General features: G+C 35.6%; 1 protein-coding gene across 1 annotated transcript in view; it reads left to right on the top strand.

Annotated features, from left to right (window-relative positions):
- INTS7 (integrator complex subunit 7) overlaps nt 1–13068 on the top strand; it is a 90904-nt gene that overhangs the window by 44045 nt on the left and 33791 nt on the right. The window contains exons 8-11 of the mRNA XM_001489352.7: nt 1549–1666; nt 6170–6304; nt 8550–8647; nt 11740–11979. Coding sequence (XP_001489402.1) covers nt 1549–1666; nt 6170–6304; nt 8550–8647; nt 11740–11979 — 591 coding nt within the window. The remainder of the gene's footprint in view (nt 1–1548; nt 1667–6169; nt 6305–8549; nt 8648–11739; nt 11980–13068) is intronic.

The raw sequence follows: 13068 nt of genomic DNA on the forward strand, positions 1-13068 counted from the left end.
TGTTGGTCTTACATGATATGAAGTTTTTTTCCAGTTTTGTCAGTTATCTTATTTTACTTTTTCTTTTCCCATCTTAACTCTTAGTACTTTTTTCAGTTTTGTTGTTTGTTTGCCACAAAAAAGAAACAACGGTCTAGTTTAATTTTACCCAGATGACTGGCCAGTTGTCCTTGAACTACTTATTGAATAATCCCTCTGATTGGAAGTGCCATTATCATATATCCTGTGTGTGTTTGAATCTGTTTCTGGGACCAGTTCTCTCCTTGCTTTCTCTGTCCATGACTAGGAAAAAGTTCTTTGACGTCTGTGGGTTTATTATACATTTTAATATTTGGTAGAGCTTCTTTTGTCTCTCATTATACTTTCTCAGAATTTTTCTAGATATTTGCTAATTTTTATTTTTCTATGTGATCTTTAGAAGCAGATTATCTAATTCCCCCCTCAAGACTTTGTTGATATTTTTATTTGGGTCATATTAAATTTATTGTTTAACCCTTTCTGAAATTTTATTTTTAATTTTTCCCCTAGTCTTTAAATTTTGCTTACTTTCTGAATCTTTCTCTTTGTGGGAGTATGAGAATAGGTTAATTTAACAGAGTATTTATATTATATTTAATTTGACCATTTATGTTACATGCAGTAATGTCATGGAGTCCTGCAAGTAAGTATATAGGATGAGGCAAGAGTCACTATACTGTGAGCATATGTTTATAGTTGACTGCACTGAAAGAAAAACTAGTATCTTGTTTTTAATAATACCTCAGACCACCTTAGTCAGGAGTAGAATAAATGACCTGAAATGGAGGAGGGTAGGTAGCTCACTCCCTTATAAACCAGATAGAATGCCATACTATTATCATTATTATTTTTTTTCTTTTTTGAGGAAGATTAGCCCTGAGCTAACATCTGCCCCCCAATCCTCCCCTTTTTATTGAGGAAGATTGGCCGTGAGGTAACATCTGTGCCCATCTTCCTCTATCCTTATTTTTAAAAAATATACATATATGGCTTAATATTCATGTCTCTCAGGTAAGCAAAATATGGTGGAGGTTCTGCTTGTGAGGACTAAATAATACATAATTCAAAGAGGTCTTAATAAGTCATTCATCAAGACTTTTTTTAATAGGCTTTATTTTTTAGAATTTGTGTAGCTTTACAGAAAAATGGAGAAGATAATACAGAGGATTCTCATAGACCCACACTCAGTTTCCCTATTGTTGATATTTTACATTAGTATGGTACATTTGTTACAATTAATGAACCAGTCTTGACACATCATTATTATTAACCAAAGTTCGTACTTTGTTCTAGTTGCTTTAGTTTTTATCTGATGTCCTTTTTCTGTTCCAGGAGCCCATCTAGGATGTTGCATTATATTTAGCTAACATAACTCCTTAGGCTCCTCTTGACTGTAGCAGTTTGACTTAAGTTTTTTATCATGGAAAAAAGTTACGATTTTTCTAAAAGCTAGAAAATTTAGAACGAGTAGACAATTTCAAAGTCTATTGATGTTTTAATTTCTGTGTTCCTTTCTCTTCTGCATTTCAGGCACTCTGTGAATGTGCCCTCCAGACTCCTTATGACAGCTTAAAACTTGGGATGTTGTCTGTCCTCTCCACGCTGTCAGGGACCATCGCCGTCAAACATTACTTCAGCATAGCTTCGGGTAAGGAGAAGAAAGGAGATAATACATAGATAATGTGCCAATCCCTTTATTCATGTTACTGTTTTAAGTTGTTTCCTCTATAAAGCTTTAGAATCAGGAAAGGTTTCAATCTCATACTTGGTTATATGCTAGTGATTTATTTGAAAATGATTTCTTAACAAATGCCTATAGTAATAAAATCTTGTATCCTTGATCTTAAGGATATTGTTTTTAATAGATTTTCCCCTTTTTGAGTTATATATGGGTTAAACATTATTTTTGAGAATGCTTAAAATAGCTGGTTTGCTTTTGTATGTCTCTGACTCAAAATGCCCTTTGGATTTAAGTACATTTCAAAGGCCAAGTGGTGGTAAATTTTAAGAGCAAATGTCATGTGCTTCCTTTTAGGGATGTTATCCCTCTGGAAAATGATTAAAATAAAACTTTACGCCGGTTCAATAGTGCTTTCCTAGTTGCCTGTTCAAGATGATTTAACTCCAAAATGCCTTTATTAATGCCTGGTCAGGAGCTTGCTTACTTAACAGACTTAAGGCCAAAGTTGTTTGTTGTTTTGTTTTAATGCAAGTTTTATGGAATCTCTGTTGCTTCCTTTTCTAGTCAGTTAGTTAGATTTGAATTAATTAAAGAACTACAATGTACGTGTCCTTTTTATGGCACAGCATATGAACTTACTTGGTAAAGGGAATTCCTGTCATCTAAGCCCTGATAGGAAGCTGAAAAGACCTGATATTCTATTGCCAAGCCTCGCTGCCAGCTAGGGTGCACATGTGTGGTCTGGACTCAGCTTACCATTTTCATACCGCAGACTGAATTGGGAGCCTGTAACAACAAGAAGTAGGGATGTGGGAGAATCCATTCTGGTGATATGGCAATGACCACAGCAGCATCCAGTTTCCAGGGTTTGCTGTAGCAGTGGATGTTTGCTATATCTGATACCTTTGGCAGCACTGTAAGCTGTGACATCAAGGAATCAGTAACAATGGCAGTGATGTCTTCACTGGATTCATTCCATGCATGGTTTGGGCTCTGATCTTGGTTGGTGTCTAGCCTTGCATTTTTCCTGTCCATTTTCTGCACTGAGTTTTCCAGCCTTTCCAATAATTCTGAGGTACTTCTGTATCAGTTATCTCTTGCTACATAATAAATCACCTCGAAACTTAGTAGCTTAAAACCATGACTATCTTATTTGCTCTGAGTCTGCATGTCAGCAATTTTGATGGCCTCAGCTAGGCAGTTCCGCTGGTCTCACCTGGGCTCACTCACAACACTGCAGTCACTTGGAGCCTTGACCACACTCGATGGTCTCAGGGCCTCATTCACAGCTAGAGGTAGAAAGGCTTTCAGCTGAGGCACCCTGGTTCTCCTCCATGTGGCTCTCAGCAGGCTAGCTTGGGCTTGTTTACATATGCTCTCAGGAGTCTAGCTGCAGCCGAAAGAGGGCAAGCCACCAACACACAAGCACTTTACAGCACTTTGCTTACACTTTTTTTAATGTCTCCTTGGCCAAAGCAAGTCACATGGCCAAGCCCAGATAGTAAAGAAATAAACACTTCTTAATGCAAGGAACTGGAAATTACATTGCAAAAGGGCATGCCTACAAGGGATGGGAGAGATCATTGCAGCCTTTTTTATCGAAAATCTACCATATACCCATTGTGCTTTCAATAAATTCTTCTTCTGCACAAATCAGCCAGTTTCAGTTTCTTAGCTTGCAGTTAATATTCTTGACTGACATCACACTTTGAAAGAGCTGCAGTAGGCAGAGTATTGGTTGTATCTTATAATTTATAAGAGCCGTCCCATACAAGGTCTCATTGCTTCTGTACAAGTAGCCTTTCGATTGAGGCACATGCAACGGAGTTTATAAGTATTGAAGCTGAGGCTCACAAAGTTTCAATATGTCCAATGTCAGGTACTAATGAAGTGCCTGAGCCTAGGCCTGAACCCAAGGGTTCTGACTCAGGATTCTTTTTTATACTAAACTGACCTGTTTAGTCAAGATGGAAGGTGACTTTCTTTTTCTTTATTTTTTACTTCCAAAGACATTTCTACATTGTGTCAGGTTATAATCGTCGGTCAGTTCTCAAGCTAGATATTTTATTTGTCCTTTTATTGAATTTTGTTAAATTGCAGTTTGTTTATGGAATTAAGCCAAAGGCTTAAGTAACCAGACTTGGTGATGTTCACAAGAAATAAAAGTCAGGGATTTTCCAAAGTTAGATTATTTCCATAGATGGTAAATGTTTAGTATATTTTCATTGATTAGATGTTTTTTGATATAACCAGGATAGTTTGTAAAACAAACTTAAATTTAGTGTGTCTAAATTATTGCTAGCAAATGGATCTTAAGCGTGTAAGATGTTCAGTGTCACACATGCCTAAGAAAAATGCCAATTAAAACAACACCTAAATACTTTACCAGTCCATCAGATTTGCAAAGACTCAGAAGTTTGATAATATGTTCTGTTGACAAGGGTATGGATAGACAGGTATTCTCACTCATTGCTAGTGGAAATGTAAATTATCAAACCTCGGCATAGATGATTTAGAAATACTCATCAAAATTGTAAATGACCCAGAAATTCCACTGCTAGGAATTTATCTTACTAATATATTCACACATTTGAGAAGTGACATATATACAAGGCTATTCATAGCATCACTGTATACAATAGCAAAATATTATTCATCAGTAGCAGATGCCATAGCATAAAAAGGTCCATCCATAGAGAACTCATGAAAGAAATTATGATACATAACTCCAATAGAAATCAGTGCAATTTATTTTTAAAAATGGCATAGAATAATCTTCATGATGTATTGTTTAAAGAGAAATAAAGCAAGATGCAAAACAATGTAAAAAGGAAAAAGAAAGAAAGGAACACATATTCTTACAAATTGACAGACTCTCTGGAATGATACATCGGAAACTGATAACATTGGGTGGATGAGGAAAACTTTTCACTCACTAACGTTTTGCCGCCTTCTATTTGTTGAACCTTTCGAACCATGTGAATTTACGTTAATAATTTCTAAATAAATAAAAATTAAATTAAAAATAATTTTATCTGTAAAAAAGTTAACATAGAAAAATGCTCAAAAATATTGTATTTTAAAGACAGAATATTGGTCAATTTCTGCTTATCCTGATTATAAATTTTTTAATTGTATTGGTGTACATAGGGGAAAAAGATTTAAAAGAAATATTCCAGAAAGTTAACAGTAAGGTCGTACTGGGTTGTGGGATTTGTGATGATTTTTGTTTTTTTCTTCGGATTCTTCTGTTTTTTCTAAGTTTTCTGTGATGAGTCTTGATAGGACAAGAGCAAGTTGCAAAACATGTTTGTAAGTTTACAGGTGAATCTGCATTGTCCATATCACATGGGCAAGAAAAATAACAGAGGAAATAATGATTTCTGCAGTTTTGAAAAAATGAGCATGTGTTTTCATCTTTCTAATGCTTTGCCTATTTTAGAAACATTGAGGCTTTACCTAAGCTAGTACTTTTATGTTAAACTGGAAATCAATAAGGTGACCATATGTCCCACAGTGCCTGGGATAGTCTTGGTTTATGCCTGTTGTAACTAGTAATAGTGTCTCTTTCAACCTCAAAAAATATGATCACCCTTGGTATGAGAGACAAGGTTGAAGATGGTAGGAATCATGGAAAAATAAGCAAGGGAAAGGAAGACAGGAATGAGAGACTGCCAAGAAGTTGAATAAGCTTTAATCTCCTTAGTTTTCTTGAAACCCACTCACTTATAACTGAGATCTTCTCTATGGTAAATAAAAACATTCACAGCATAAACCTTATGTTGCAGAATTTCAAGTGTGAATTTAAAAAGTTGCTGCAATCTGTAGCATAGAACTTAAGGTATAAAGCATGAGGGTTAGTGCATTAAGTAACAACTTTTATGACCTTGATGGCAAGATGCTTAAAATCTTTGGGCTTCAGTTTCTTCTGTAAAAATAGGGTGTTGAATCAGATGAGCCCAAAATCCTTACCAGCTCTGAAATTGTGAATTCTTATGTAAACCTTTTGAGATATCACTATATGCCAGCAATTGAGGTAGGAAAAGCAAACTTAAAATTTTTATTTCTCTTTTCTTTCCTCTCTTGAAGGTAAGATGTTATTTGACAAGAAGCCTGTGATGACATCCATTTTAATGAGAATCCGTTTGAATTCCCAAGATACAATCTATAGTTGTTTTGGCTTTTGCTGTCTTCCTTAGTCAGTTTTTATTAATATTTTTGTGGGAAAGTCCTATATTGAGTTTAGATCTTAATCATTACAAAACTGTTAGCACATACCTTTTCTAAGTACCTTGACAGGAGAAAGAGAAATGGTGGTGTATATTGATGATGAGCTAGAGGTAGAAAATTTTGTTAAAGTTTATTGTTAGAAATTTTCTCTTGAAAATGAGAAAAATGAACCTATAAGCTGAACTGCTTTTGAACCATAAAAATGAATTAAATCTATACTACTTTTCTCTACTTGTTTAGGAAATGTAGGTTCTTCCCCCAGATCCTCTGATTTAGTCAGATTAGCCCAAGAATGCTGTTACCATAGTAACAGGGGCATTGCAGCTCATGGAGTGAGAGTCCTAACTAACATCACCGTCTCTTGTCAAGAAAAAGGTAGGTTTGACCAGGACTGACATTATGGATAAACTTTTGGATTGGAGCTTGGGCAGAATTGTGTGTGTGTTTGGTTTTTTAATCCCTTAGTATTTTTAGCCTGTGTGCTTTTCTGTGTTAGTTACATCCTTCTGAAGTGTTCTTAGAGCAAATTTTCTCAAGACTACTTAATCTGTTGAAAAAGAAAAGAAAATATATGAGGACCTTGGAATTGGGATTGTGGAACTGAAAGGTTTTATGGAGCATTTCTCATTTCCTTCCACTGCTTACCTTTGCATGTATGGTGCCGTGGATAGGGATTGCTTATGACTCTATACTGTGATATAAGACAATTTGTTCACCTGTACAAAAACCTGGAAAATTTAGGAAAAAAATCTTAAATTATCAAATGGCTTATATAACGAATAATTTCACCCAAGGGCAAGTGAATTAACAGAAGAATGTGAATTAAATTTTCATGAAATTTATCTCTAGGTATCTATAGCATTAAACTGATTTGCGTGATTAAGGACGTGCGTAGAAAAGAACGCATGAAAAGATGCTGTAGTACCACTATTATATACACCTAAGGAGGTCGTTCTTTATGGTCCTACTTAAAACATTAATAAGATTATATGGGGTCTTCATTACTTCCTAAAAGTGGTTCAACTTTCAATAGAAAGTTACATCCTAGGTTAAAATGGACTTGCATAATTTATGTCTAGTTAGGAAGATTAGCACATACCACATGGTTTCCCATTCCTAGTATTTTCCTTAGCTAAGCTGGTCTCACTGTTTCAGTGATGCTTTATTTGTACCTTTATGGCTTTAGCTCTTGACTTAATATAGATGTGATATATATTTTTTTAATATTAGTTTCTGGTGTACAACATAATGATATTATATTTCTATATATTGCAAAATGATCACCACAGTAAGTCTAGCTAACATCCATTACTGTATATAGTTATAAAAATTTTTTCTTGTGTTGAGAACTTTTAAGATCTACTCTCTTAACAATTTTCAAATATGCAATACAGTATTATTAACTGTAGTCACCATGCTGTACATTACATCCCCAGGATTTATTTATTTTATAACTGGGAGTTTGCACCTTTCAACCCCCCTCACCCTTTTCTCCCAACCCCCACCCTCCCACCTCTGGCAACCACCAATCTGTTCTCTGTATCTATGAGCTTGGGTTTTTTATTCATTTGTTTATTTATTTTAGATTCCACATGTAAGTGAGATTATACGGTGTTTGTCTTCCTGTCTGACTTATTTCACTTAGCATAATGCCCTCAGGGTGCATCCATGTTGTTGCAAATGGCAGGATTTCCTTCTTTTAATGGCGGAATACTATTCCATTGTGTGTGTGTGTGTGTGTCTGTGTCTGTGTGTCTGTATGCATGCATATATGTGTATCATGTTTTCTTTACCATTCATTCATTGATGGACACTTAGGTTGTTTCCATATCTTGGCTATTGTAAATAATGCTGCAATGAACATGGGGGGTGCATATATCTTTTCAAAATAGTGTTTTCATTTGCTTTGGATAAATAGAAGTGGAATTGCTGGATTATATGGGAGTTCTATTTTTAATTTTTTGAGGAACCTCCATACTGTTTTCCGTAGTGGCTATAGCAATTTACATTCCCACCAACAGTGCATGAGGGTTCCCTCTTCACATGCTGGCCAACACTTGTTATTTCTTATCTTTTTGATAATAGCCATATCTAACAGATATCTCATTGTGGTTTTGATTTGCATTTCCCTGATGCTTTAGTGATGTTCAGCATCTTTTCATGTACATTTTGTCCATCTGTATATCTTCTTTGGAAAAATATCTACTTAGATCCTCTGCCCAGTTTTTAATGGAATTATTTTTTTTTGCTATTGAGTTGTATGAATTCTTTATATATTTTGGATATTAACCCCTTATCAGATATATGATTTGCAAATATCTTCTCCTATTTGTAAGTTGCCTTTTCATTTTGTTGATGGTTTCCTTTGCTATGCAGAACTCTATCGTTTAATGTAATGTATATATTTTTATAATCTCTAATAAAGTAGTGAAAATATAAAAGTCTGAAGATAGCCTTTAAATTTCATAAGTAATGCCACGTGTACTTTTTCAGGAAGGTTAGCATTACACATTGAAGTGTTTCCTATGTTAGACCTCTTAACGTTTTTTTTCCTAAATGTGTATGTGTGCATTTAATCATCTGTGCTTGACCACTGTAAAACTTAGTGTTTTTCCTCTAGACCTTTTGGCACTGGAACAAGATGCCGTCTTTGGCCTGGAATCCCTCCTGGTACTTTGTAGTCAAGATGATAGTCCGGGTGCTCAAGCCACTTTAAAGGTGAAAACATCAGTTATTTTAATATAATGTCTTTTTTCATTGCCTAAACTAGGAATTGGCAATCTTTCTGTAAAGGGTCAGATAGTAAATATTTTAAGTTTTGCAGGCCATACACTCTTTGTCACAGCTACTCAGTTCTACCATTGAAGGACAAAAACAGCCATGGGCAATGTGTGAAAAAAAGGAAGTGTGATGGGTAGCCGAGTTCCTATAAAATTTTACTTACAAAAAGCAGGCAGGATTTGACCCAAGGGCATTAGCTTGTCAACTCTTGGCTTAAACAAACATTTGCCTCTATCTTCACTTTCAAAACTAGCATTTTGACCAATGTTATTCCAAAAGACAAAGTAAAAATCTGAGCTTTGGCCTATTTTAAGTTGTAATAAACACATATAATGGTTGTAGACAATATAAAGAAAAGTTAAATAGGCAGAGCTCCTTCACTTTGGGAAGTTGATAATCTGAGGTAACACTGATAAGATCACAAAAAACTGATGAAATAATTGTAGCTAAATTCATAAATGTATAAGTGTACATTAATTTCCTGAGTATAGAAACCCTAGTTTTTAAACCAAGTGAAGAATTATTGTAAAATTTTTCACTTTCATTTAATTATAGAAATCATCTTAGAGATATTTAAGATTTTTAAAATATAAAGTGAAGCTACTCTTACTGGAGTGAAACATGAAATATAATTTGTGATGCTATAAAATTAGTAAGAAAAATAGGGTTAATAGAAGTAAAAGTTAAGTAGACATTGGAGAATATGAGAACTATAGCTTGTCTAAGGTTTGATTTGAAGGAAGTCAAGACTTATTTTAGCATGTTAAGAGAAGGTGTGATGTGGTCATAGTGATGAACAATAAAGATATTAGTACCATTAAATAAAAGCTGATAATCAAGGGGCCAGCCCAGTGGTGTAGTGGTTAAGTTTGTGTGCTCTGCTTCAGCGGCCCGGGGTTCACTGGTTTGGATCCTGGACACAGACCTCTGCACCTCATCAAGCCACGCTGTGGTCGTGTCCCACATACAGAATAGAGGAAGGTTGGCATGGATCTTAGCTCAGTGACTATCTTCCTCAAGCAAAAAGAGGAAGATTGGCAACAGATGTTAGCTCAGAGCCAATCTTCCTCCCCAAAAATAAAGCTGATAATCAAGAAGTGGGGAAGGAAGTAGGCAACATGTGTTTGGCAAGTGATTCATCCCCAGAATCCCTTTGGAACCACAATACATTTATTTAAAAGTTTAAAAAAGAAAGAGAGTAAACCAAATCCTTTTCCCACCAGTTGTCGGTGTCAATTAAAGCACTGGACTCAGCACAGTGGGACATACATAGATGGTCAAGAAAGGTCCCTGTATAAGAGGAACTCCCCATCTAGAGAATACTGACGTTTATATAAGGGATAATAATCCCAAGCAGAATCCAGTAAGTTCTCTGGTAGTACAAACAAAAGTGCAATTCTAGTGAGAAGACAGAGTTGAGAGCGATTAATTTCAACTAAGGATATTAGGGAAGACTTGAACATAGATGTCATAAGAGTTGAGCCTTGAAAGATGGATTAGAATTTCAGTACGGTCATGTGCTGCATAGTGACGTTTCAATCACTGACGGACCTCATATACAACAGTATATACAACTGTATAGGCTAGGTGTGTAGTAGGCTACACCATCTTGGTTTGTGTAAGTATGCTCTGTAATGTTCACAATGACAAAATTGCCTAAAGATGCGTTTCTCAGAACATAATTGTGTACTTAAGCAACACATGACCATATTGAGGAAAGATCATTTGAACCCAAGGGACCACTGTTAAAAGACATGAAAGCAGAAATGTACCCGTTATGTTGGAAGAATGGTGAGTAGCCCCTGTGGCTGGAGGACATGATATGAGATTGGAAAAGTAGTTTGCAGCTTGATCATGGAGAATATCAAATACTACGCTAAGCAGCTTTGGCTTGATTCCGTAGGTAGTGAGGAGACATTAAAATTTTGAAGTAATGGACATACTCTAACCTTTGTTGTATTATTATTATTTTAGTGTGTCTGTTATGTGTCAGACTTGTTGAAGGCTTGTATATACATTTCTTTCAATCTTTACAATAACCCTGTCTAGTGAAATTTGTTCTCCTTGTACACTCATGAAGAAATTAAGACTCAGGGAGATAAAATAACTTGTTCAAAGACCTAGCTAACACAAGGCAAGCTCCTTCAACTCTGGGTCTGTCAGACTCTAAAGTCATCATTATGTCTTCCTAACATCTGAAAGCCACACAGTTGTAATATGAAGGGTGGGTTAATGGGCCCATCTTTTCAAGAGATTAGAATTAGGGAGAGATTATGTTGTGGTAGAGAGAATGGAAAGAAGCTAAAGAGGTGGATATTAGAGACTTGACAAAAGAGGAAATGACTAGATTTAGCAACCAGTTGGCTATGTAAAAATGAGAGGACTGCTGGGTTTCTACTTTTGGTAGGTAGGATATTACTGATGCCATTAACTAGCCTGAATAGAAGTCTAAAGGCAGTTGGTTTGTAGATTTCAGTTGCGAAATAAGAGAGGAAATTAGAAGACTCTTCCCCACATCGGTGTGCTTAAGAGTAACCTGGGGCACTTTTTTTAAACTGCAAACTCTCAGTAATGCAAACACCGAAAAAAAAGTTAATCTATTAAGTTTGGGATGGGTAGGGCCAGGAATCTATTTTTATTAGCATCCTAGGACATGCTGGCATAGGTAAGTTTACAAACCACACTTTAGAAGCAGTTCTTGAAAAGTAATGAAAGTGTAGTAATGGTGACATTCAGTTGGCATATATTTTGCCGCCTCAGTGTTATTGTGATTTTCATCTCAACTCTTTTTTTAATAGTCTTAGATTGAAATGAGTGGTTAATGTACAGTCCTGACGTGTTATTTTAGTTTTAAGCATTGTACATTTTGCAGATCCTAATACGAGATTCAGTATGTCTTATGTTTCTTATGAAGAAAAATGTTATACCTACAAAAAAGCTTTCTTAATAACTTATACAAAGTTCTTTTCTTTGAAGCTTAATGTAATACCTTTAAAGTGTAACCGATCCATTTTCTATTCAATGTGCAGATTGCTCTGAATTGTATGGTGAAGTTGGCCAAGGGCAGGCCCCACCTTAGCCAATCAGTGGTTGAGACCTTGTTGACTCAGTTGCACAGTGCTCAGGATGCTGCCCGGATCCTGATGTGCCATTGCCTGGCCGCCATTGCCATGCAGCTGCCGGTGCTGGGCGATGGAATGCTCGGTGACCTCATGGAGCTCTACAAGGTGATCGGACGATCAGCCACAGACAAGCAACAAGAGCTTCTGGTAAAGAGCTGCTTTTTGAACCTGCTGTGGATGAATAGAATCCAGTTTAGTTGGAATTACTTTAAGAAGTCAACATTACTGTTTGACTTCACTTAAAAAGCAAAACAAACAAGTTAAAATAATTATCTAAGACCAAGAGCATGTTGAAGTCAAAACAGAATTGAAACCATAATCTTTTTTACTAGTTCCACTTTTGATTTAGAAAGCCCTATTTAGTTCAAATCTGAAACTGCTTTCTTCCTAAGTTCTGTCTAGTCAGCTTAGTGTAGCCAAAGTCTTCAGTCTGATGTTTTTGTTTTATTACAAGGAACAAAATGAAAATGAATTTTTTTTCTTTCTTATACAAAGCAAATAAATAATGAACTAAACCCTGTTTTGTACTTCCAAAAATATAAGTGAAAGACCTAATGATAACAGTGACCACAAATTAGTCCAAATTCCTCTTTTTCCAATCCAGGACCTCTTTAGCTGTTTAGGATCCCTTTAAGTTTCAGTATAGTCCTAGCGTTGGGAGATGAGCATGCTTTAGAAAGAAATAGAAGGCAAGGAAGTTATAGAATAATGTTTAGTTGAAAATTCTCCAGGGCTGAGAATAGGCTACCCTCTAAATAGACATAAATTAGATGTAAGCCTTAAATTGGCCACTCTATGTTGTTTGTGCTCATCCAGATTTACGGCTTAGGAAAAAGTGTAATGAAATTACCTACTCAAGTGCGGTTTACATGTAATCCTCCAGGGGGCATTATGTAAAAGATTGCCCCCATCTCATTTGCTATCAGGAAAAGTTACTCTGATGACGAGGTGACAGTGGTAATGGGAATGACATCATTCAGTTATCACAATATGTATGGATCTTTGTATGTATCAGCTTTGGAATACTAAGAAGCAGTTAGCCAAGTTTATTTTTTCTTGAATCCACATTCTTGGCTAATGTTCCTTATCCTTTTTTTGTTAGGACTACTTTAAGGCAATTTTAAATTATGAAATATAATATTCAAAAACTGTCAGGAATAATATAAAAATTCTTGCATCCATCACCTATCTTAAGAAAAAAATGTCACCAGTACTGTTGAATTGTACATCCCTGTG

The sequence above is a fragment of the Equus caballus genome, chromosome 5, assembly GCF_041296265.1.
Source record: "Equus caballus isolate H_3958 breed thoroughbred chromosome 5, TB-T2T, whole genome shotgun sequence".
In the NCBI taxonomy this organism is placed as follows: Eukaryota; Metazoa; Chordata; class Mammalia; order Perissodactyla; family Equidae; genus Equus; species Equus caballus.